The following is a 24,833-nucleotide window of genomic DNA, read 5'->3' as shown; positions in this document are numbered from 1 at the left end:
CGAGTGCCCTGGGCTTGGTCTTCTTGTTTATTTGTGTCCCTGGGGCTCACACTGCTGGCCACGCAGCTGCTGAACTTCAGCGAGAATGCAGGGATGTCTCTGGATGGGGCCATGCGTTAGATCCACAGTCTCAGTGGAAAGCAGCCGGCCTGTGCTGCCTGGGCTGTTTGGACTTCTGTAGCCCAAATTTGCAGTGTAAAGCTCATAGGCCTCATATGCCCCATGTTACACACTTACACAACCCCCTCTATTTCTACGTGGTGAGGAGGGGCAGGAGCCCTGCCATCCCATTCTGCCTATGGACTGCTAAAGGGAAGACATGTGAGGGCTGGGAGGACAGAGGCAGCCGGGTGCCCATACCCAGGGTGGGCGCCTCAGCCACGGGGGTGTGCTGGTGCTCTTCTTCTGCCCATGCAGCCCCCGAGGGCACTCCCAGAGTGCAGCCCTGGCACCTGCCCCTGTATGTTCCTCGGGGCCAGGGCAGGCCCTGAGCAGGCTGAACACCACCATGGCTGAGGTGCTGAGGGACCGAGGTGCTGCAGTGACCAGGGGAGATGAGCTTTCAGCACAGGGGTGGCAGCTGGCCAGGAGTGGGTCACAGCTGGTTTCAGCCCACCGAGGGCTGAACCAAGGTCAACAAAAAGGAGAGACCAAGCCACTGGGTGCCACTGCTGTAGGCAGTCAGAGGGGTGGGGAGTGATCCTCCTCAGATGTATTTTACAAAGGAACTGGCACACGGAGGTCTGCAGGAGACCCACGTGAGATCAGAAAGGGATCTGTGTGCCCCTGAGGAACCCACGCCAGGGCAGGAATTCCTGGAGTGGCTGCAGGCAGCGCATGCTGGAGCAGGGACTCCCCTGAAGAAAGGGCAGCAGGAAGAGCTGGTACATAAATCACCTCACCTGCCCATGCTGCACAGGGGCTTGCCAGAGGCATTTTGGCAAATCAAGCACAATCCATGGTGCAAATAAGGGTGTTGAGTCTGGAGAGGAGGTAGGACAGGTGTTTATATAGTGTTTGGTTGTCTATCACCTTTCTAAATACCTAAATGAATGATCAGAACCATGTATTAATTGGCAATGAAGTAAAACTCACCACTTGAACTGTTTTGCCCATACCAGGTAAATTGCAGTTGAAGTCAGCAGCACAGCTGGCATTCAGAGCAGCTCTGATAGAATGCCTGAGCTAAATGGCTTAAGACCCTTCTGCAATGCCCTACGCTGAAACAAGCCTATGACCAGCCTCTTGGCAAGCTCACTGGCTTGTACATGTTCTGTGGAGACTGCAGGGTCTCCCTGCTCCTCTACACACATCACTGCGGGTCCATCCACTGACTGCTGTGTGATCCTTGCCTAACGGGCGGCAGATGGGAGGGGGGATCCATTAGAGGAAACGGTTCAGAGCACAGTTAAGTGGTTTTGCCTTCTCATCAGTCTACTCTCATCTCATCTCCTTGGCCAAGTGTGTTCTCTCCTTGTTCAATTGCAGCAGCAGTGGGCACCAAAGATAGGTTACAAACAAACTTTTCCAGGCAATACATGGAAGTAGCAATTGCCTGGACAGATATTGAGCCTGGGCACTTTTATGCTCTTTTGCGTATGTCTCAGACATTTGCTTCTTCTGCCCCACTTTCTCCCAGGACCTGTTTACATAGATCTTGTCCCTCAGAAGCCTAGTGCAGTAGTCTCCTGTACCAACCACTCTGGACGGCATCAAGACAAGAGAGGGGGACACTCTAAGGTCAGCAGAGTGCCAGCTTCAGCAGCCATACATTCTCATTACATGGCTGAGAAACCACACTCCTCTGCTTCAGCAGCGTTTCAAACCAGCTGTGAGAAAGTTCGATGGAAGAACTGGGCAACTTTCTTTCTTCTCAATCCTTTTCAAAGTTAACCTACAGATATTTAGAGCTGTTAACAGAACACTTTCAAAAGACAGGGTCTGAGGAATGGTGTGATTTATAAGGCTTTACTATTCAGTTTAACTGGAGAAAGCTATGAGACCATTACAATTTTTTATACCCCCTATTACTCATTCTCTGAAGAGAATCCTTTTGCACTGTTTTCTTCAGCTCTAGACTTAGGTGGGAGGATTGATGCACAGATTACAAAGCTATGTTTTTCAGGATGTTATATATATGCCATTAGACATTTTATTACTGGATCTCTTCTGATTGTTGCTAACTAAAAAAAAAACCCCAAAAAATACCCCAACAATTCCCAATGAATTCAGCTTTGTTTCTGGGCTGCAAAACTGATGAGAAAGGAAGATCAGACCCTAACTTAACGTAGTTTAATTTGTCTAGCCATTTGCACATGACAGGAAGTTAACATGAGCTGGTATCTACAGCAGTGAAGATACAGGCAACATCCCACAAGGGCCAGAACTACTTAATAATGAAGGAATTAATTTGTTAAAAAACCCCAAACCAAAACAACCACCGTTGTTCCATCTTACTATGTGGGCATATTCTGAAACCAATATTCAGAGAAATACACTTCTTCAATTGATGCAACTCAGTAATTTTTATTGCAACTGGAAGACAATACATCACAGAAACTTTATGGTAGGTTTTGGGAAAGTGTTATTTACAATAATAATTGATGAAATAGTTTGTCTTTGGCAATATGATTACACATCAAGAAAATGTAAAATGCAAGTATGCCTCTAAATCAACCATTTCATATTTCCTAAAGATCAGCTGATTGCACTTGCCTTCGGACTGCTCATTTAGGTAAACACAAATACAACTTAACATCACTGTTCATTCCCCATCACAGTTCGTATTTTAATATTGATGAAATTGGCAGTTTCAGACACCAAGTACAGGAAAAAAAATTGGCTTATCACTGTACTAAATTAACTTATTGGCCAGTTAAGGTCCTGTGACCCTAAAGCATTGATACTAAATCTCTTGGTCTTTTGATTGCTTTATCACTTTTTCTGTAAAACAAAATACTTCAGAAATTACAGATCAGAGTATAAAAAAATGTACAAGTTCATAATGCTTTTCATACACACACAAATCATTCCCCCCAACATTTTACATCATGGCAGTTTTAAGTAGTGAGTGTGAATGATGCAGGCATGGAACTGGTTATCAGATACAGGTATGACTTTCAATTGCTGTCTCACACACATACTCCGAAAATGTACAATGCTCTAGTAACTTAAAAATGTACTCAAGTTCAATGTCATCCAAACAAAAAAAAAGAAGGTCTTAGGATTTCAGGCCAGAGTAAACAAATGAAAAAGATTCCCATTTCTAGATTGTCAGCCATTCCAGAGTCCAGCATGTAGTTTTAGTATTCGGTAAAATCCCTTCTAGCACTGAAGGCCAGCACAAGCTGTCATTTATCCCTTAAACCCTCAGATGATGAGCTCCTGTAACTGCTGGCCTGATCCAAAGCCTAACGAAATCCACTGAAACTAAAAAAGTGAAACAAAACCCCCTTCCACTGACTGTGAAAGGATGTTACATCACGTCAATATTCCCCTCTTTGCAAAAGGAAATGTGATACAGTAGAAAAACCATTACATAGCTTCAGATAAATATACCTTGTTTTCAATGCTAAAACAAAACCCAAACTCCCCAAACCAGGAAAGGCTACTTATTAGAATAACTCAAAAGTGACCTTTAAATCACTTCTGGTTTTAAATGTATACCAGCAAAATACAGCACCATAGACACATTAGGTCGAGACTTTTTTTTTGGTCAGTGAAGCTAGTACTTGTTTGCTGAACTGTGGAAGAATTATAAGGTCATGTACATGATCAAAGATAAAGCAACCCAGCTGACAAGTCTCTGCTTAATTCAAGAATAACCAGTACTAAAAATAAAAATGCAAAAATAAAAACCCCTAATAAACCACCATCAATTAAAACTTTCTAAATAAAAGGGGATTAACAGATGAATTTACAAATGTATGCAGATTTATACAGAACACCGAATGTTGTGTGTAAATCCTTATAAACTTCATCTCAAAACAGAAACACACAAAATGTATAGTTTGACTTACACATCCCATTTCAAAGGAAAAGAGACATTATTACAACTTGGTAACTGTGCTAATTGCAATATAAACCAAACAGAAATTCAGAGTTTGGCAGGTAACTAAGAAGAGGGTTATCACTTAGGTTATATAGCAAAGTGTTGATGTATATTACATAGAGTAGTATAAATAATAAAAAAGTATTATTTAAATTAGATCACAGTGCTGCATTATGTGCATAACAGTGTTTGATATATTACTGGAGGGCTGTGAAGAACACTACTAAAACTTAACTGGTCAGACGGTCAACACTGATACTCTGTTACCATCAGGAGGACACATGGTTCGAATGCTCTTTTGGTGGCAAAGTCAAGAAAATGTTTCAAAATATTTCCTATAAAATATGCCAATGAGCTATTCAGGCAGTAGTGATGTGCCCAAAGGAGCTGGGTTTGCATTCTCCATGAAGTGAAGTAAATTGCATTGGAAATGCATTCTATCAGTAGTTTTATTTTGATCTTGGAGCACAGGAGAGTAATGTTTTCAAAAATGCCTAGGGTCAGATTAAGACAAAAATTGTAATAACAATAATAATAGTAGTAGTGAAACTGTAAAGGCTTCCAGGAGCACTTGGGTGTCTATAGCTCCACTGACTGCAAAGGAGACCAGACACCTTCAAGTTCCAGAAAACCTCAGATTGTGCACTCTCAGGCAAATGGTGTGATTCTTGGGGTGTCCTGTGCAGGGCCAGGAGTCAGATGGGTCCTTTCCAACTCAGCATATTTTATGATTCTGTCATCTACTTCTTTATATGGATTGGGATCGGAGCTAAAATCTCAGTGAAAGTAAGTTACCACTACCAAGAAACCAGGACAAAGTGTTGTTTTGGTAATTTTATCTGTGGTGCCATTTGGCGTACAATTTAGGATTTCATTCTCTGCTAAAATATGTTGATGTATCTCTACCTCACTCCAGTGAAGAATGCAGCCTCCAGCTTTTTTCTGTATCTTTTCCACAGGTAGACAGTAATTCAGCTGAACACTGGCAGCGAGTGTATCTCCTCTGGGATTCCCTTCTCCTGTTAAGGTATGAGAGGAACCAGAATATGAACCTCAACTTAATTGCTGGAGAGAAGAGTCTCAGGACAGTTCTCTAGTCCTACAGGGCACACCTCCTCGCTCCCACATTGGCTTTTCAGCTGGAAAGCCCTGTGATCTTTGTAGAACTACTGCCAGTTTTGCCAGGAGAAGATCAGCAGCAGACTGCTTTCAGAAACAGCTATGGGGTGATACATTTAAGCTGTTCAGGACCTGTGCTTGCATTTTTAAACGCAAGGAGAATCTGCACCAAAATGCAGTAGGACATCCAGCTGCTTGCAGAATGCAAGCATGATCAGCAGATTTCACCTCCCTGGAGACGCCGGTGAAATCTGCTTATGGCATTAGCTCTGGCCTGCAAGAGCTTCTTGCTGCAAAAGGCATATTCCAAAGGAACCCGCCATGAAGTCCAGCAACCCTTACAATTCATGCCTATGTGAAACTTGCCACTGAATACTTGCTGACCTAGCCCCCACCTGTCTTGGAGAAACATTAATTTGGCAATACTGATAGAGTGAGAAGAATGGAAAGTTAGAGATTTGACAACTTCTCACCCCAAAATGGCTTAAAAGGAAAGCCAACAAGCAAAACCACACCACCTCATATCTGGCAAGTGAGAGAGTTTGTAATACAGTGCAATTACCACTCCGTTTTGACATCATTCACTTGAAGTAAAGACAACTCCATTAAAAGCCGACATTGTATTTCTTGGAAAACAAATCAATTTCAGTTCTTACAAAAAAAAGAGAGAACTTCTCTGATGGAGTAGAACCAGTTCTGACAAAGTTGCCACTGTCAGCCAGGCACAAATATGGTTTAAAAGGTGACTCCTAAATATTTTATAAAATCCAAATTATGTAGTTCTCATCAACAGTCAGAGTAAGCATCAATAAGGACAAGTTGTTTTTAAACACCAGAAATAATCCATTGATGGCAGCCTAAACTGCTGGTTCCTGAACATAACTTCGTAAAATCCTACCAAAGAATACCTTCCTAGCAGATCAGACTAGGAGAAACAAATTTTACATGAAAATAGATGCTTGCCAACATTTTAGGTTTACCAGCAAGTATATAGAGGAGTTGTTGAAGTCTTAAGATAGGTGTTATATATATATATCTATATATATATCTGTATAAAGATAACTTGCCTAATTAGATATTTATGCAAAATGACTGTTTTCTAAGATGAGTAATACTAGTGGTAATTATATATTTAGCCACCAAGAGTCCACATTAATGAATGGTACTTGTTGTTCAGCAGATACTGATCTCATTTGCACTGACACACTGCAATCAGAGAAGTTGCTCTGGAATTAGTGTTGTGGACAGAAATCTGGCCACTGGCACACAAACACGTAGCTTTCCCTGGAGGACAGAGATGCTGAGCCATGGCTTGTATTTTCTGCCACTCGATTCTTCAGTGCTGTTTTTTGATAGTATTAAGCCACTCCTGAACTGAGACAACTATGCGTTAATGAGCAAAGGTGGTGGCAAAGTGATACTGTAGTATTTTCTATTTCAAATGACTCTCCCAAAAGTCTGTAGAAGATGAAGAACAAGTTCTCTTGTACAGGGTTGTGTGGTTCACTGCCTGTAGACTTTGGCTGTAGAGAGCATGGACCTGGGAAGAAGCTGATGATCCCAGTCTGACAAGGGAAACGTTATGGCTCATTCATCTCTGTGCTACTTGGCCAAGGGACTGGTCCTTCCTGTTTTCCCCAACATTATCTCAAGGGCTGCAGGCAGTCAACAAAAGTTAGTATCTATGTACTCCTGACTTAACTAATGCTGGGAATAAACCCTGCATGCATCGGCCTCTGCAAACTTGAGAGGAACAAGGCTGTTTCTTGCACTATCCACGGCTCTCTCCTTCCTTATTTCCAAAGCTGGCAGTTGTGCTGAGCTCTGGCAGCTGTCAGGCAGCTCCTAGATCCCAGGACATGCTGGCTGAGATGGGAGGAGAAGCACTCTTTTGCCGTGCTGCCCTGTTCTTTACAAAATGCTTGTGGAGCACAGAACCAGGTCCAGACCAGCCTGCCCTCCAGTCCTTCCACCTCCTAACTGAACACACACATCACAGGCATCTCCAAATATAACTTCTAGCTCACTGCACTGAGTAGGAAGTCAAACCCTTTTTAAACTCACTCTTCATAAACTAGATCCATCTTGGTGAAACTGCTGCCTGAAACAGCTGTTAGTGATAAATCTAAACCTATACTCTTTAAGAAACCAACCACTTTGTTCTCTTAAGTGGTTGATTCTTGGGATTTTCTTTTTGCCTCTAGAATATTCTAAGTGTAGAATTTTTCATGCCAAATGCAAGAATCCAGGTGAGAGAGACTGTTCTGTTTATTTCACAGCTTCTCTCTGCTGTAGTGATTTTCAGTCTCATAGTTATCCTTACCAGGAGAGTAGCACTGTACCTGAATTACACTCTCTGTAACACTGGTTTTTATCCGGACACCTCCATAAGGCTCTTAACTAACTTCATTTTTTCATGGCAAATTAGCAAAGCTATTTTCTTGTCTACTTATTCCTGAATCAAATCAGAGAGTTTTCCTCAATTAACCTCCCATTATTCTCTTGATTCTGTCATACACACTCACTACTAAATTTGCCCTCAGATTATTGCGTCATGTTACACATGTACAGACGAAGAAAGGACACACTTTTACTTTTTTCTTTTTTTTTCTTTTTTTAAACAGAAGTAGGGAGAGGGGGGCTGAATGTGCAGACAAGGCAGTATAATTCAACCATCCAAGCCCTACCAGAGCATGAAGATTTTATTTTTTAATATTGCAGAGTAAGTTCCCCAACAGTCAGTGTTTGTCCCTGAAGAAGGTTAAACCTTAAACACCTGCTTCAAAAAAACCCCAACAACAACAAAAAAGAACCAAAACAAAAACAAAAACAAAATAAAAAAAAACAACCCCAAAAACAAACTCTAAGCCTAAGGGCTTAAAAATTAGAGGCATAGCCTTTTTCTCTATTTTCTATATTTATATGAAAATAATTCATGCTTCATGCTAAATACATTATTTACCTTACAAGAACTTTGTCATCTTTGAATAAAAAAAATCGTTTGCTTTTTTGTTTTCCCCCGTTCCCTAAAGAATCCATGCAATGTGGATCAAATTTCTTCTGCTGGCTATGCTGGTTGAATCTGGAAATTTGTTGTATTTTTGCACAGATGAATCCTGACTGATGGTCACTGCATACTCATTTCTGAGGGCAGTGTAGGAGCTCTTTTGTTGAACTTCTGAATTTTACTGTTCACCAGTATGCTTTCCTTCTATTTTTAAATACAGAATACTACTAATGGCAGGTTTTGTAGCTTTGTTTCCCCAGTTAGATCAAGGATGTGATCCACAGAGAAAGATTCTGATGTACATTGTATCTACTGTAATTTCTTAGACTTGATTGCTTTTCACTCAGGCAGTTTAGAAGACATAGTTTGTTTTTCCCTATTACTATTACTTTTTGCACGCAGTGCCAATCTTCAGGCTTATGGCTTTTTGAACATTCTTTCAATTTAATATAGAAGACAGAGTTCAATGGTTAACGATGCTACTAACAGTGACCCCCCTCCCATTTCATTATTTCACTGAAACCCATTGCATACATAGTTTAAATTTCCTCAAACTTAAGAGTTATCAGTCTTCACATTATGAGCCACATAGAATACGTGACACACTAGAAGTGCATTGCTGCTTGCACAGTTGCCACCAGTGGCTGTCCAAAGACTTGTATGGCACAACATATCCAAGTGCCACTAGATGGTTCTTGGTTGAGAAGTACGCGCCTCCTCTTTCCCACAAATCTCTTTATTCACATTCACTTCTAACCCAATTGTAAGGCCATAAAAAAAATTCTTAAGGGCCAGGCCTGAATGAATACTAAATTATGCACAGCTCTTCTGCTATAAGAGGGATTTCCAAGTGCCCAATTTTACTCCCATCACATTAATGTTGATATCACTGCGTATTCAACCATGCATTTTTGACAAGCTGGAGAAAGCAATGGCGATTTTGGCTTTCTTTTTTTGTTAACTTTTTGTCTTCAAAAATGAAAAGCTTTTGTAAATTAGCTGAGTGTCAGTATGAGTTCTATGGCTTCGATCTCCTTTAAAAATAAAAATCTTAAGGGTCAAAAAAAAGGAAAAAAACCCCAAAGAAACAAAACAAAAAGAAATAGAAGAAAAACAAAAAAGGAAAAAATTTCTGATATTGCCACAAATCATTAGAATTCACCTGACGTGCTGAAACAAAACTTTGTAAGTTCAAACAAATCATTGATTTGTTCTAATTTTTTGTGGTTTCCTTTTGCTCTTTCTGCCCCTTTGCCGTCCGATTGGTGATGTTGTTCAAACAGGATCGAATTCCTGCTAAATGCAGGAGTGATCCTGCTGCTTCTTTCATCTCCTCATCGTCACTCTCAGGGGGCTTTTCTGTACGTCTCTTTTTAAGAGGCAGTGTGTCACTTGGTACTTTTTTTGCCTTCATTAAATGTTGCCTTTTCTTGTGCTGGGATGCATATCCACTGTCAGCTAAAGAATCCTTGGTCTCCTTCCGACTTTGCTTTTTGTCCTCCTCTTCTGTTTCACTATGGCTCTCGTGGCTCTGGAAGCTAACTTCACTTCCTTCACTGCTGTCTTGGCTACCTTTAGCTGCAAATTCATACTGGTCGTCAGCAGAGGAAGAGGAAACGGAGTCACTAGCAGGTGATGTGCTCCTGTGGTTGGAAGATTTGGCACTGCTGTAGTTGTGATCCTCCTTTGGGTCACCGCTAACAACTGGAGAGCCACAGGACTGTTCACTTTCCGTCCGCATCCGGCAGTTTGTTATTCCATTCCTGTAGAAAAAAAATCCAAGGAGTCTTAGAAGCCACAGAGATATGATCTTGCTTCAAAGCAAAAGATGATAAAGCCAACTGACAGATAAATTGAAATTACAACTGAAACGGTGACTATCAAAGTAACGTCCATGCAAGCCGGTTTCAAAGCCTAATTGCTCATAGAATGGACTTGACATACAAAACAAGCCAAAGGATGCAAAACAGCACAAAGAGGCAGGAACAAGTAGGGGATGGTTACAAATAAATGATATGTAAACAGTACTGATTTAACTTTCATGTAATAGTTTACACTTCCAAAAATTAAAAACTCCCAACATTATTTTATCTGCTGGGTAAATAAACTCTAATAAGCTGCATAAATAGCTCCTCTTCTTTTTCATATAAAGTGATACTACCAAAAACGTGGGGAAGAGACACCAGCTTTCTGGGGTAATTCCTTGCCTCCTCTGAAAGACACTTTCCAACTCTAGCATTCCAAGTGCAGGAGGTATTTCTCCTGGAAGTGGAACAACTTTTATTTAGGACTCTTTCCAAGAAAAGGAGCAACAAGGTCCAGTCCCAGTTCTGATTCTGATCAGTTAATAAATAACCTTAAAAGCACTACAATCTTAAGCCACTAGCTGCCAAGAAAATATTAGAACATGTTCAAAACAAGCAGTAGAAAAAATAAATCTGGATTTTCTCTAGAAGTTGTCATTTCTTCCTTTGGTTTTATGGCACCCTGTGCTGCGGGAACTACTGCAGCATGATATATTTAAAAACTCACAGGTTTTTTTTCTGGACTGAAAAGTATTAGAGCATCGCCATTGACTTTAAAAAACAGAACATCATGCTTACAATACTATTAAAGAAGGCATTGATTCTGTGCAATACTTAACTCCCTCTGAAAAGAAGGAGAGTATGATGCTTGTCTTTGACTGAAGCCATCATCACTGCCACCTGCCAGTTTACCAGCCTTGAACCTGTCAGTTAAAAAAAATCCAACAAAAAAGGAAGGCTCTTTAAACCATTACATGACAAACTGATTTAAAACTGATTTTTCTCTTGCCATCTTTGTGCTACCACTGGAGTGCTTTTGCACACTTGTGGCAGTGTTGGACTAAACCCCTTTCTTAAATGCACACACTGAACACATATGTTTCTTAAGAGGAATGGCACAGTGGCAAGTCCAGAGTATTACTGCTCTTCTACTTTAAAAAAGGGAAAGTACTTTAGGTTTCAGGCAATGGATCTCATGTATGGTTTCCTCACACAAGAAACAGCAGAGTGTTATCCATTTCTGACATGTAAGGTTGAAAGGTGGGAAAAATAAGAGCGGTATGTAATTCCACAGTTCCCGTTCATCTAAATGCCCTTGGCTGCAAGAGCTCGCTGAGATAAGAAACCCCCTTGCATTTATGAATCAGTGACAGGACAATGCTAGAAGGCAGCAAATTCATCGGTCATTCCAAATGTTATTTACAGTGTTTTCAAAGAAATGTATAGAATAGAAGGTACACTTATTAGCAAAGAAAGCCTCTTGCCAACCTCTTTTGCTCAACAAAATTACTTTTGCCTAGATTTCTGAGTAGATGTATGATCCATAAATTCCATATAGAACCCAGAAGGAATACACAAAGCTCCTTCAATTATTAATAACTAAGTGCAATGTCATTCATGATTGTGCAGCAAGCCAGCTGCATTTACTCTGTGATGGCTTGCAACTGCAGGGGTTGTCATTAGAGGATGCCAAATGCTTAGAAGAAGAAATCATCCATACTAAGCTAGTTGTAAGGTGAATTTATAACCAACTCCTTAAGATCAGCCATTACAAGGAAGCATGTGATGCATTTTAAGTGACAGATTCTTCATTTTTTGGGTAAATTTACATTTACAGATGTTAAAAATGATCATAAATTAGCATAAAATTAAACTTACTTGATTTTACTAGGCAGCTGAAAGTCAGAGCAATTTGGCTCACTAAAAAGCACACATTACTAATCTTCCATTAAAAAATAACAATCAATTATTGCTCCAAGGAAACAAATACAGGGCAGAATAGGTGGGAACTCAAATAAGATTCCTACTGACTGTCAGTGAACAAGGCTTCTAATGGATGGGATTTAAACCAAGATGCCCATTTTTATGCTATCTAGATCTACTCTTGTTAGTTTGTACCAAGAGACTGTCAATAAAAGGAAAGCCACAGCTCCACAAAGCAGCACAACCACGTGCCAAAGAAATATCCCTGACTTGCCCTACTCCAGAGTCTCTAGTGTTGCCTTTACATAAGGGGACTATAATTTGGATTCAAAAGCTCTGCCTGTGGACTTAATCCAGATCCCAAATCTTCCAAATCAGCATAAAAATAGAATGAAATGCCTGGGGAGTACAGAGGGACGTCCCAGGGGAAGGTGTACTATGGGGTTAGCATCCCACAGTGAGTGCCTGCAGAGATGCTGGTAAAGAAAAACAGAAGTTCACAAAGAGGTGCAAAAAAGGAATTGCTCAAAAAAAAAAGGGGGCGAAAAGGAAATACCAATACACTTCACAAGAAAGGGTTCTATGGTGGAACTGGTCAGGAAATGGACAGCATTTGCATCTCAGAAAAATCTTTTGTGTTTCACTTACATTTTGAAAGATTTCCAACCAGTTCTGCTTGAGGAAATAGAAAAAGGAAGAGAAAGGAGGTAAAGGAGAGAATTAGCAAAGGATATTTGCAGAAAAGTAAAAAGTTATACAGGCAGAGTGCTTTAGGATATTCACAACATCAAAAGTCATGTACCCTGAAAGTAAATTAATCTGATCTGTATCTTAATATGCAATAGCTCAAACATTAGATGAATTACTTATAACTGATATTAGCAGATTATTAAGAGTTGAATGAACCAATATCTTAACAATTCATATTCCACACACGCTTCTGAGACATTCTCAAGCTCTACATTGCTCTTACACCATCATATATTCATTACAAAATAAATCTGTGATCTACTTAGTTCAATCTAGACCATCAGGGGACAGAACTCCCCTGGGTTTCAGGAGACAGATTTTGGCTAGCTCAATCTATTTTTGCTCACAGCTCTGGTTGTAACTCTCACTTTGTTACTGAAACAAATAGATTAACAAGCACTTGCTCTGATGTTGAGTATTTTTAAATTATGGAGGGGAAGAAAAGCTATTTAAGAATTCTGTGCTTACTATAACAATGGGGGGAAATTTATTTTGAGTGATACCTCATTTTCCCCTTTTTTTGTTCAGAACTTTATTTCAAAATTCTCAGAAACTGACATATTTTCGTGTTTTAAAGCAGTGGCTTGCTCTTTCAGGAAAGTCCATGGGACAGTCTCTAGAACTTTTCAGCCTACTGACATGGACTGTCTTATTTACTTGAGGGATCTGAGCCTAAAGCAATGAGCACAGATTCTTTTTAAATATTTGGTTGTAGCAGAATGACACAATCCTCAAGCAGTGCAGGAGTAAGTTTGGACTTCTGAAAGTCTGACTTCATTCCCTTTGTTAATGGATATGAATTTTATTACCGATGTCATCAGAAGCCAGATGGGACTCACAGCAGCTGGGTCTCAAGTTAGAGGAAATATCCTTTGCACAGTGTTAGTGCCTCTGCCTTTCAAAGAGAGGTCTTCCTCAGGATGAGACAAAAGTAAGTCTGTCATTTTACCAAGTAATGGCATATCTTCCTTAAATTTCTCTGCTAGCTTGAAAGAAAGATAGGTAATCACATTCTGTTTGTAAAATGGCAAAGGTTTTGCTGAAAAATACTTACTGTATTTCACACTTGAGACAGGTATATTCCTTTGATGAACAAAAAAAACTTATGTGGAGTTTAAATATCACCTTAATCTACCTCTGATCCTTCTGGATGACAGATACTGTGTACCCATAGATGACAGTTTTTGTATGTAACTGGAAACACACAGTTAGAAGATACAAAGAAAGCAGTACAGGTAAGCTGGGTATGTAGACTTTGACATGTTCCAGGTTTGCTAAAAAAAAAAACCGACACTTTTTTTTTTATTTCAAAGGGAAATTCAGGACAGTCAGAACTTTTGGCTACAGCTAGTTGAACTGCTTCTTAAAACCACTACAGACCAGCAGACAGAAGGATGAGCAAGCATGTGAAATGCAAGTGGTGCTCACTTGCTGTACAATTCCTGTCCGGGGTTACTGAGTTAAAAGTCAACAGTGAGTTGCTCACAATAGTGACAGAAGCTCTTAAAAAGGTACTTCAGAGAAAAATTGGTGCAAAGGACTACAGTAAATACCATTCATGAACTGCCAGCAGTATCAACAGCAGATCTAATGTTAAGACACAGGGAGACCTTTGCATTTTGCAAAGAAAGAATGATCAGGTCAGTCAGCGCTATTGTCCTTTAGTTATTAAAGGACTCCTTTGGCTCCCAAGGATAACTCATCCTGCCCGTTACAGGTGAGGAGGGGAACACAGTGCAACAAGGATGGTTTGGGGTTTGTTAAGCTGGTCACGCCAGTGATAAGCACTACAAAGATACAACTAAGAATTTATGAAAGGAAATACCTATCAATTCCTTTATCTAAGCAAAAATAATCGTTCACAGATAATGTAAGTGAATGATAATAACTGTACTTATGCTTTGGCATCTACTCTGCACATGCTTCTTATGTTTGGTTTATTTAATCACTGCTTGAATAGCTGCTTCAAAGGAGGAAAATAGAAGCAAAAATAAAGCCAGCATGAGAAATAGTCACAATAATAAAAGCTATGCCCAAGGAATAATCTAGTAATTGCCCTATAATTTTAAAATGAAAATAAACCTAAATAACCATTTTCCATCTTCAAAAAAAGTTAAGCACAAAACTCATTCTTGTCATGCCCCAGTGATCAGAAGCTGCATAAGGAACTGTGGTATTAAGAGCAGAAGAGGTATTTTAAAATCTACTCATGATGAAGTAGGTAAGGTTTGTTAGTGTTGCATTTTGGAGGGTTTTGGTTTTTTTCTGGGGTTTTTTTGTTTATTTTTTTTAATTCCTAAAATCAAGGAAGAGCTGTAGCTCTGCCAGTGCAGGTGCACTTGCTTTCCTTATGAAAAAGAAAAATTTTATCTTGGAAACTTGAATAGAAGTATTTTTTTACTGAGGGAAATTCTCTGGGAAGCTTGTTTGCAATTTACAGGTAATTGTGAAATTCCTTGAGAATGTCTGTGTTTAACCCCAGCCAGCAACTATGTACCATGCAGTTGCTTGCTCTTCCCTTCTCCAGGGGGGGCTGGGAGGAGAATCGGAAAAAGGTAATCATGGGTTGAGGTAAGAACACTTTGAAATAAAGTAAATAATAACAAAACCAGGAACGACAACAATGAGGAAAAGAGAGGTAACAAAAAGAGGAATAAAACACAAGAAAGACAAAGGATGCACAATACAACTGCTCCCAACTCAACCCATCCCTCAGGAGTGATCAGCTCCTCCCTGCCAACTCTCCCAGTTTATGTACAGGGCATGATGCTCTATGGTATGGAATATCCCTTTATTCCCCTTACAGAATGTCCTGCCCCTGCTCCCTCTCAGCTCCTTGTGCACCTGCTCACAGGCGGAGAATGGGAAACAGAAAAGTCCTTGACTTGGGACAAGTGCTACTCAGCAACTAAACCATCAGCATTTAATCAACATTATTCTCATACTAAATCCAACACACAGCTCTGTACTGGTTAGAGGAAGAAAATCAATTCCATCCCAGCCAAAACCAGGACAGAGAAACTACAAATGTTTTGTGAAGAATTGGATAAAATGGGAAAAAAACCATGTAATTCTCCATTAATTTTTATTTTTAACCTGCAGTAATTTAAAATCCAAGGTATTTCTAACAAACTGTACCAAAAGTAATCTAACCAATTACCTAGGCATATGTAGCACATAAAGAAGTTTTTTAAAAAAAAACTTACCAAGGCTATTTTGTAAAACATCTTCTGCAAAATAACCTGAATCAAATTACAAGGCCTATGCTAAACAGCTGGTAAGATTCTCTGTGGGGTGAATTTCCATCAGCCTCACCTTAGTGGATTTGTCCACATTAGGCAGATGAAGCTTAGGTTCAGTAGTTCTACTGCACAGCAGCAGGACTCAGACATAGTCACTAACCACCCACACACTATGGGTAACTGGAGAAAATCACAAATATTATGGTGGAGGCTGTCTGCTGGATGTACAGAAACTGACGTTATGTAGTCTGAAACGTGAGATCAACTTTCAAGCTTGTGCTCTTCCCGAGGCTGATGTAACAGGTAATACCTGACTCCTGTGCAAGGTGATTATATACGGTAGGAGCTTCGTGCACCTTGCCAAGACATGTGATGCCATATGCAGCAGCCACTTTGACTGTCCCTACCAAAGCAAACACAGAAGTCCTCCTAGGAAAACATTTAAAAGATCTTTTCCAATGGATGATGATAGGAACAGCAAGGGCTCACTTTCACAACCAACTCCTTGCTGCACATAAGGAACTACTGGCTTTGCCTGCTTCCATTGAATACCTCTGCCAGTCAGTATTTTCTTTTCTACATATCCAGACTATCACGGCATTTACTTTTAGTTTCTCTCAGGGAACTATATGGGGATATGGTCTGCCAAAAATATACCCAAAATATGATGGATCTCATGCTAGAGACATGCTACACACTGTGCAGCTTTGAAGCACTATTTTTCCCTGCTGTCTTTGGGTGGGTCTTAGACTTGTCAGCCACAACATGGAAAATATGGATGGTAAACAAGCTAAAAGTGGTGTGAATAAAGTAAATAAAAAGCTACTGTCAAAACACATCCAATTATGCTCTGCTGTGGAGATTTAACACCAGAGGATGATTTTCAAAGTAAAAATAGTGTGGGATGCCTTTCCATTTGTAGATTAGCTTGGAATGAAAGGCCTATTTGTGCAATTTAAACCAAATGCACCCCACAATAACGATGATCTCCTCAATTGCAACTCTTTATTCACGGAAAATCATGTTTGTTAAATAATTTTCAGGAGCGTTTTTTTAACCCAAAGTACTTAATTCAACTGTACCTTATTTTAGATATAAAATATAAAGCAATTGCATGTAATTGCAAGGGAAGAGCAACACATCAATACCTTGTGCAGGAACAAAATATGCCAATGCATTCAGTCACACTATTGAAGATGAACAGCACAATAAACTTTCCTATTGATGGGAGCTAACACATCAGAAATCACAGATTCCATCTTCGTAGTCCAATGCTACAGCTTTGGCCTCCTTTCTGAGTAATAGATTAGTCAAAACACACCACCTAACGACAACTGCGAATTTAACCCAAGACCAAACTTTTTGTTACTGTGTTTTGGCACTAATGGCACTGCACAACAGGACAACATACTGCAAGTTATTTGCACCAGCTTGGGGGACAACAAAACCAAAGACCATTAAGATATTGAGGAAATAAGACACAAAATAAACAGCTCAGACAACAAGAAAAGTCCCAACAGAAGACCAGCACCTTACAGGAGAACCCGTGATTCCTACATATGGTAACTAAAGAAAAACAGTTAAGAGGTTTAATTTACTATGCAACTATCTGCTACCCATAAAATGCTAGTGGTCCTCTATGAGAATGATGAAAACTACCTACTTTAGGTGGCTTTAGACCTTCCATTTACAGCACCAAAGGAACACTTCTCAAGAAAATATACATTTGATTTTAAAAGTCTTGGAAAGAAGCTGTCTGGCTTCTCAATATATAGGCAGAGGCACACAATTTCTGCAGAAAACTTAACAGGAGACTTCACCACCTCCCATGGCTGCCCAGACCTCCCTCCTGGTAAAAACTAGCAGGGAAAATCAACCTTCCTGCACCTAGACAAGTCTGAAAACATCCCCTGCCAGCCTGATTGGACCTTCGTCCTCTATGCAGGAATGACAGCCCAATCAGAGCAGTCCTCCTACTCTTAATCGCAAAAGAAGGCTGCATGGATGCTGTGGTAAATTTCCGCTGCTGCACATTATAAGCAGAAGTTATTCTCATGAGATGCCATGAAAGCTCAACATGACAGGTCCTATTTAGCCCTGTGTATCTGAGGAGAGGGGTTGGCACCAAGAAACGGTGTAATTTTCACAGGAACTGATAACAGAGGTATCCAGTTTTGAGAAGACCAGATGATGTTCTAAGAGGCACTGTGAATCCAGATTGATCTTCTTCCTAAAGAAATTCTGAATCGTATTATCCCTGAGGGAAACAAGACAAAACTTCCTGCTGAACTTGCTCTGTTGAAGGGAGTCCCCTAACTTCTCAAAAGATTTCAAAGCTTCTTGTCTGTGCCTCCCTCTGCCTTTCAAGAATTAAAAGAGGGGATATTGCAGGAGATTTTAAATATAAGCAGACATTATGCACACCAGGAATATATTCATAGCAAGCTATTTCTAATACTGCCTAAGGCTGGAGAAGAGAACAAAAAGAATTAGAAATGTCTGCATTAACTAATTATAAATGCTTTTCTGTGAGACACAGCAAAAAGAACATAAGCAAGGGAGGGGTAAAATCCCTAATTTCCCAACTCTACATTAACAGGTAGCTGGTAAAGATCCTGTTCTCTACCTGCAAGGAAAAAACAAGAGAACAGTTCTTTGAAAACATATAAAATTGAACTACATACAGCTTTACAGCACAGCAATTTGAGGATGCCTACAAAAGTAAGTTTTCAAGTGGCCTGGAAGTAGAACAGTTCTAGCTCCTCCGTGAGTCAACTCTGATTATGAAACAGAGTCTAAGCAGGAAATGCAGATGAACTCTAGAGAGAATATTCAGACCACTATGTTCTCCATTTAGCTTCGACACCTCATAAAAATTATGTATAATTAATGATTCAGTAGTCCCACGGCTCTGCAATCCTCACTGGAGCAGAATACAAGTCCTGGGTAAAGCCAGGGGCAAAGCTGATGAAGAGAGCTGACCCCTGCCACTGGCAAGGCCAAGCTGTGGTAAAGAGAGATGGAGAGGAACTCTGCAGAATTCTGGAGGATGACCCTTGGGGTTGCATCCCTTCAGTGTAGCAAATGGGAAAAACAGCTGAAAAACTTGCTCATCAAAAGATATGGATTTTATTCCAATTAGTGTCTTCCCCTCTGCATTTTAAGCATCAGGAGTACATGAATGTCATAGGCTCTCTCTGTCTTTCTCTCCATTTACTGGATGGAAATACTGCACCCAAAGGGCTAGACACTGATTCTGAAAAGGGATAAAAAATAAAAAACCCCCATGTAAATAGTAGTGGAATAAGACCCACCAAGATACTTTATTTCACTGCCTTGCAGCCTCTTCCAGAGAAAAGAGAGTGTAATTGGAACAGCCCAGTAAAGCGAGGTCAGCACTAATTATGAAACCCCACCCAGAATACCCAACTGCCTGAGCTGAAATAGCTTTTGCAGATACTGAGAGTTCTGAAAGAGGAGGGCACTGGCAGTACACTTGACCAAATTAATCTCTGTTGTGACTGACAGAAAATGGAGCTACACCTGAGGGAAATTGTGCTTCCACCAATAAACCAGCACTGCTTTAAGCAAAACAAACCACTGAACCACAGTTCTTACTGCCATCACTAGATGTCTCTTACTGCTCTGATTCCTGATAGTTGAGTATCTTAAACAACATTTTACCCTTGAATGTTTCAGTATAACCTTGAAATAAAACTGTAGTGAAAGAAACTGCCTCACAAAGATCTAAGTTAATAACAAAACGACAGCTATATGTTCGAATAGCTTTCAAGATTAGCTTTAATATTATTGATACTCTTCTCTCTGGTAATTAATCCAGGAAAAGGTCTTTAAGAAAAGGGAGAGAGGGCAGGAGCAGGGAAAAGTATTTGCACTTAAGAGAAACACGCCACTATAGGAGGTTCTCACCACAAACTGCCTGCAATTTGCTAGTGAAAATAAAACTGATTTTTACAAACCATCGTGCAATAGACAGATATGCCATGACTATCCTGCAAAGGATGATAACCCAAGAATTTTAGGTGGCAGAGTTTTGTTTCATTTAGAACCTCAGAAGTATCGGCAAGAAGCAAAATACCTGTTTACCAGAGCTTATGTATACTTTTACATTTTTGGCAAAATACTAGTTTATTTCATACAGATCCCACAACGAGCCACTCTTACCTTACTGCGACAGCCATGCTTCCTATAGGGTTGATTGGCAATGGCCTGGCTCCAGGAAATATTCCTCTACTCAGTACTCGAGCTCCATTTTGTATCACTCCCGAAGGAACTAAAAACAAAACAAAACATAAAACATTTTTTTCTTTTAAAGGAAAAGTTAGAAAAATATAGGAGCAAAATGTGGAACTTAAGCTTTTCAATGTACTGAAAAACCATTAGAGAGGCTCGTGCAGTACACTGCTTACCTTGGACATCTCAGCCTCGAGTCTTCTGAGTGCCATGCTATTTCCAACACTATTTTCATGTCAACCAATGATAACATGGCTTGCAGAAGCCACTGCCTGACCTAGTTGCTGCAGATCATTCCTTGTACAACTGAATCACTTTTGTTTTGTAATTCCTGTTCTGCTGCAAATGCATGTGCTTGGAGTCAAAACCAGCTATGAGCACAGATGTAACTATTTTGTCTACAAAAAGAAACAATGATCCCTTACAGATAAACAGAACACAAGTACTTCACTGCAAGATCACAGTTCACAGCTTTTTATCATCATAGTTTACTTTCTGAGCAGCAGTATCTTGGCCCCCTGTCTTCTGCAAAATAAAATATTAACTACAAATATGTATTTACCAGGAAGAGAAAGAGAAGAGGCTAAAATGGCATTATCTCTATAGCACTAATCAGGCCCTGTCTCTGGCCATCAGTGACCCTGCCACACAGCCTGGCAGCAGTCCTGTGCCTCCCGCACATGGCCAGGCCACAGTCCAGCCCCCTCACCCAACACGGGCTGATGCCACTGACACTGAACTTGTAGGTACTGACCACTACAGACAAGACCTTTCACTGGGCCATTCCACTTGGCTTTAGATCAAAAACTGAAGCTCTGACCAACAAGATTTTAACCTATGACCAAGTACATGCTTTCTACCCAGGCATGTTTCTGTACCCTGCGCAGCCCAGGGCAGACAGCTGAACAAACAGCAGAGAAGCACTACCCAGGCACTACCAAAGGAAGAGTGTCCTTAGCAGGTCTCATGATTTTCCTCCTCCACTGTGAGATGCAGGACTACCAAATACAGTTCTTAGTCTAGGCCTTATCAGGGACTACTTACATGTAATGGCATTTGTTTGCACTGCTATTATGTCCCTTCAGACCGGAACAGTAACCTCGCTGCAGCCTCCACCCAAACTCGCTTCTTTAACATCCACAGCCAGCCAGTTCACACATGTTCTATTTACTATAAGTCATCATTCATACCATAACTTCCTCCCACGAGGAATGTCCAAAAAGAGCATGATGATCATTACTCTTTATGTATTATTTTTAAACATACAGATATTATATAAACACATGTAAGATAAATGTAAACCATATCCCTTTATATACACCCACAGAATTTATTTTTAAACAAAATACAGGGAGACTAGAAAAATTATTCAGAATCAACACGTACACCTTACATGCCCATCTTCAAATACTCACACTCTGAAATACTAGGGTATTGTGAAGCAGGTGAGTATAGTCTCAGAAGTATGGTAGTTCTAAGGTGCTGAGGTACACTTCAACTTCCTATAAGTATCAGCCAGATCAACAACTCCCCTCCTGCTGTCCTGGTGCTCACCTTACTTCACTCCAGACCACACAGATCAGTTCTGGGAAAATAATCTTCTTTCCCCTGGTTGTGAGAGCACATCACTCCCCTGATCAAATCCTGTCACTGTGTTACACCCACCCTTGCTTTTGAGCACCTCTGAAGAACAGGTCATTTATATTTAGGTGCTTAAGTACAGCCTCAAATGGCTAAAATTACAGAACCTAGTTTATAACAACTTGGGTCAGCTTTCAATGACCAGAATAATTTTAAAATTGCATTTTGCTATTTATACTTCACTAGTCTGTACACTTTTTCTTTCACTGCTAGTTCATGGGAAATCGATCAAACCTGTTTCACTCAGGGGACACTGCAAGGCTTTCACTGCTCTGATGTTCTGGTTTGTACATACTGTAGAGGAATGTTCTCATGTTAAAACTCAAAAATCTGAATTTATTATTGTATTTGTTTCAACAGCCTGACCTTGGGATGCCCAGAACACCAGTGTCATGAAAGAAAAGCAGTCAGCTCAGGGATATGGCTAACCTAAAATGCATAGGTAACAGGTAAATTCAAAGTAGCAGATAAACGTGCCGAATACCAAAAGATCAATAAAAAGACATAATTTCCAACGGGCATGGTTATTCCAACCAACTTTTAAGAAGGACAGATTTTATACTGCACTACACAGTATGGTTTTTCTATGTTTACAAAGTCCCATCAAAAGAAATGAACCAGGAGCTTTGACTGAGAAAGATCTGGGCATTTTCTCTTCACTGTGATACAAACCACAGTTTTCTACTGAAATGAAGCATATATGCATATGCACAGAACCACGTGTCAGTTAGTTATGGATACTGCCTAAATATACACTGTAAAACTTCAAAGCAAACATACTGGAAGTGCTACTGCAAAAAGAGAGCAACAGGCTCCTTGATGCCTAAATTCTTCTTTCCACAGTTACCTAATTATCCTGTTCTGCTGGCAGAGTTAACTGATGCTTATTCTTTTTCTTCTCCTACTCTCTGCCTTATTGACAACTTCCACTGCTTCTTTAAAACATCCTGTTTGCTTCCTCACCAATTCTCAAAAAACAGCCTCCTGTCTTTCCTTCTTTATCTCTTCTGAGTTTCCTTTTTTTTCCTTGCACTCCTATATATGTATCTATACCTATATCTATGTCAAATACAGTGCCAAGTCTCACAGCTTAGGATTTCTATACACTGACACCCTCACTGGAACCCGTCCCTCATGTTCCTTGACCCTTTGCAGGTTTGTAAGTCACAGTGTGCTATCCAGGAAACGCTCTCTTAAAAAGCTTCATATTTAAAACACTCCCCCCACCCCCGCACACATTCTCTCCACACATTCCCTTCAAGAATTAACAAATGTTTGTACAAAAAGAAAATACAGAAGTTTGCTGTCTTCTGAAAATACCCCCTAAGAGACAACTTGGTCTCTTGTTCTGTCTATGAAATTCACTTCCATCATGACCAGTCTGTGCCTCATGCCACCACTCACTGAAAGGCTTCAGTAAGACTATTCAGGCCAGAAGAGGCCTTAACCATGACTCTGTGATTCTAATTTATCTCTGAAGTACATCACAGCTCTGTATAATGAAATCATCACTCAGAATTCAGTAACTATTTCAGCTTGCAACAGCAGTGTTATTGCTACTGATTTTTGGTTTTGTTTCCCTGGACTCTCTCAATTATGATGCAGCAATACCACTACATCACTCTGACAGACAGGATGTATACAAGGGACCACTGAAGGAGGACACTGGACTATGGAGTGTATCCCTGCAGGAAATATATGTAACCATAAAGGAAAAAACCACCCCAACATCCTAAAATGGAAAGTGGGATTAAAATAATCCAGTGGTAAAAGGTATTAATTTCTAGTTATCCACATTACCAACGTGCCATGGTAAGATTGATCTTTCTTGCTCATTCATCTCTACTTACAGCATTTAAAGCATCAAAACTGATCCTTCAGAAAAATTCCATTAATTACTTAATGTAAAAACAATTATGTATATAAACTGCTATTACACTGTCCCTGGCACCCAGAGTCTTCCAGCCTTTGTGCAGGCTGTATGTATATTCAAGGAATTATTTCTACATCTTGGTGCTTTTGAAGGGTTGTGGATTATTTACTGGAAATTATGTGGTGCTTTGATTCCAAAGATACATTTACGCCTCACAAGCTTTAATTACGTTTCAAAACCATACTCTGAGGTGAGACATTTATATTTTAGATTGAAGATTCAAGGTGTGGAGGTAAGATAATTTACTCCAAGCCATATCATCAATCAGTACCAGTCTGGACTAACACCTTACAGTCCTGACCCCTCTCTTCTAATGCTTCTTTAACCAATAGTACAGGCAGGTTACAGGTTCCCAATTCCTAAGCAGAAGTGTGAAATGTAATTTACACCTTTTCTGTGCAAGTCCCAAAAGCCGTTTATGTTTGAGAAACTCAGCTGAAGAAAACAATGTAAGAAGACCTGTGCATCTCTTTGATGAAGGTTTCTTTTTTCACAAAATGTTCCCAGTGAAACACTAAGAGTCTGAAAAGACAGAATCTATATTCACCTTTCAACTTTCATCACTGCTATGTTTTCAAGGGTCTACTCTGCTCTCAGGAAACTTAAACCCAGGAAATACTTTCATTGGAGTAGAGTTAAACTGTGTACAGAGAATGTCCCTCATCTGCTGCATGAATGAGGAAATGATTTTTGGATCTTACGCTGCTCTGGTGGAATTTCACGACCTGAGTAGACTCAGCCAGTTGAGTCTCCACTGGCTAATTCTGGAACAAAGCAATGCACCCAATGTCAAAGATCAAGACTACACCTCTGAAATTCTCCAAGGGGAAAAAAATCTGCCTTTTGTAGTGAACTTTCATGCTCTAGTTTAACAGACAATAAAGTGAATGGCATGTAGGAGAACATAGCATAATCTGAATCCATCAAGGCACTATATTCACATAGTGTTAAGAGGCACTTCAAAAATCCAGTGTTGTTTTGTAGCCTGTACTCAGGGTCTGTAGGTGGCAAGTAGATGGCTACATGATCACTCCACAGCCAGTGCAGGACTATTTTAATCCAGAGCATGCTCGTGTGTGCACATTAGCTGAGTAGACTATTCCAACTA

General features: G+C 40.1%; 1 protein-coding gene across 8 annotated transcripts in view; it reads right to left on the bottom strand.

Annotated features, from left to right (window-relative positions):
- Positions 1–2,501: 2,501 nt before the first annotated feature.
- FOXN3 (forkhead box N3) overlaps positions 2,502–24,833 on the bottom strand; it is a 212,171-nt gene continuing 189,839 nt past the window's right edge. For 6 of the 8 annotated variants that reach the window (XM_039551731.1, XM_039551732.1, XM_019282005.3 and 3 more), the window contains 3 exons: positions 20,083–20,191; positions 12,554–12,577; positions 2,502–9,940 (listed from right to left, as the gene is read on the bottom strand). In XM_039551731.1, the coding sequence (XP_039407665.1) occupies positions 9,391–9,940; positions 12,554–12,577; positions 20,083–20,191 (683 nt within the window). In that variant the 3' untranslated portion in view covers positions 2,502–9,390. The remainder of the gene's footprint in view (positions 9,941–12,553; positions 12,578–20,082; positions 20,192–24,833) is intronic. The other 2 variants (XM_039551734.1, XM_039551737.1) reach the window with 1 other exon arrangement.

This window comes from Corvus cornix, chromosome 5, assembly GCF_000738735.6.
Source record: "Corvus cornix cornix isolate S_Up_H32 chromosome 5, ASM73873v5, whole genome shotgun sequence".
Lineage (NCBI taxonomy): Eukaryota > Metazoa > Chordata > Aves > Passeriformes > Corvidae > Corvus > Corvus cornix.
Note: the sequence above shows the minus strand (reverse complement) of the source record. Positions and strands in the feature narration are given on the sequence as shown.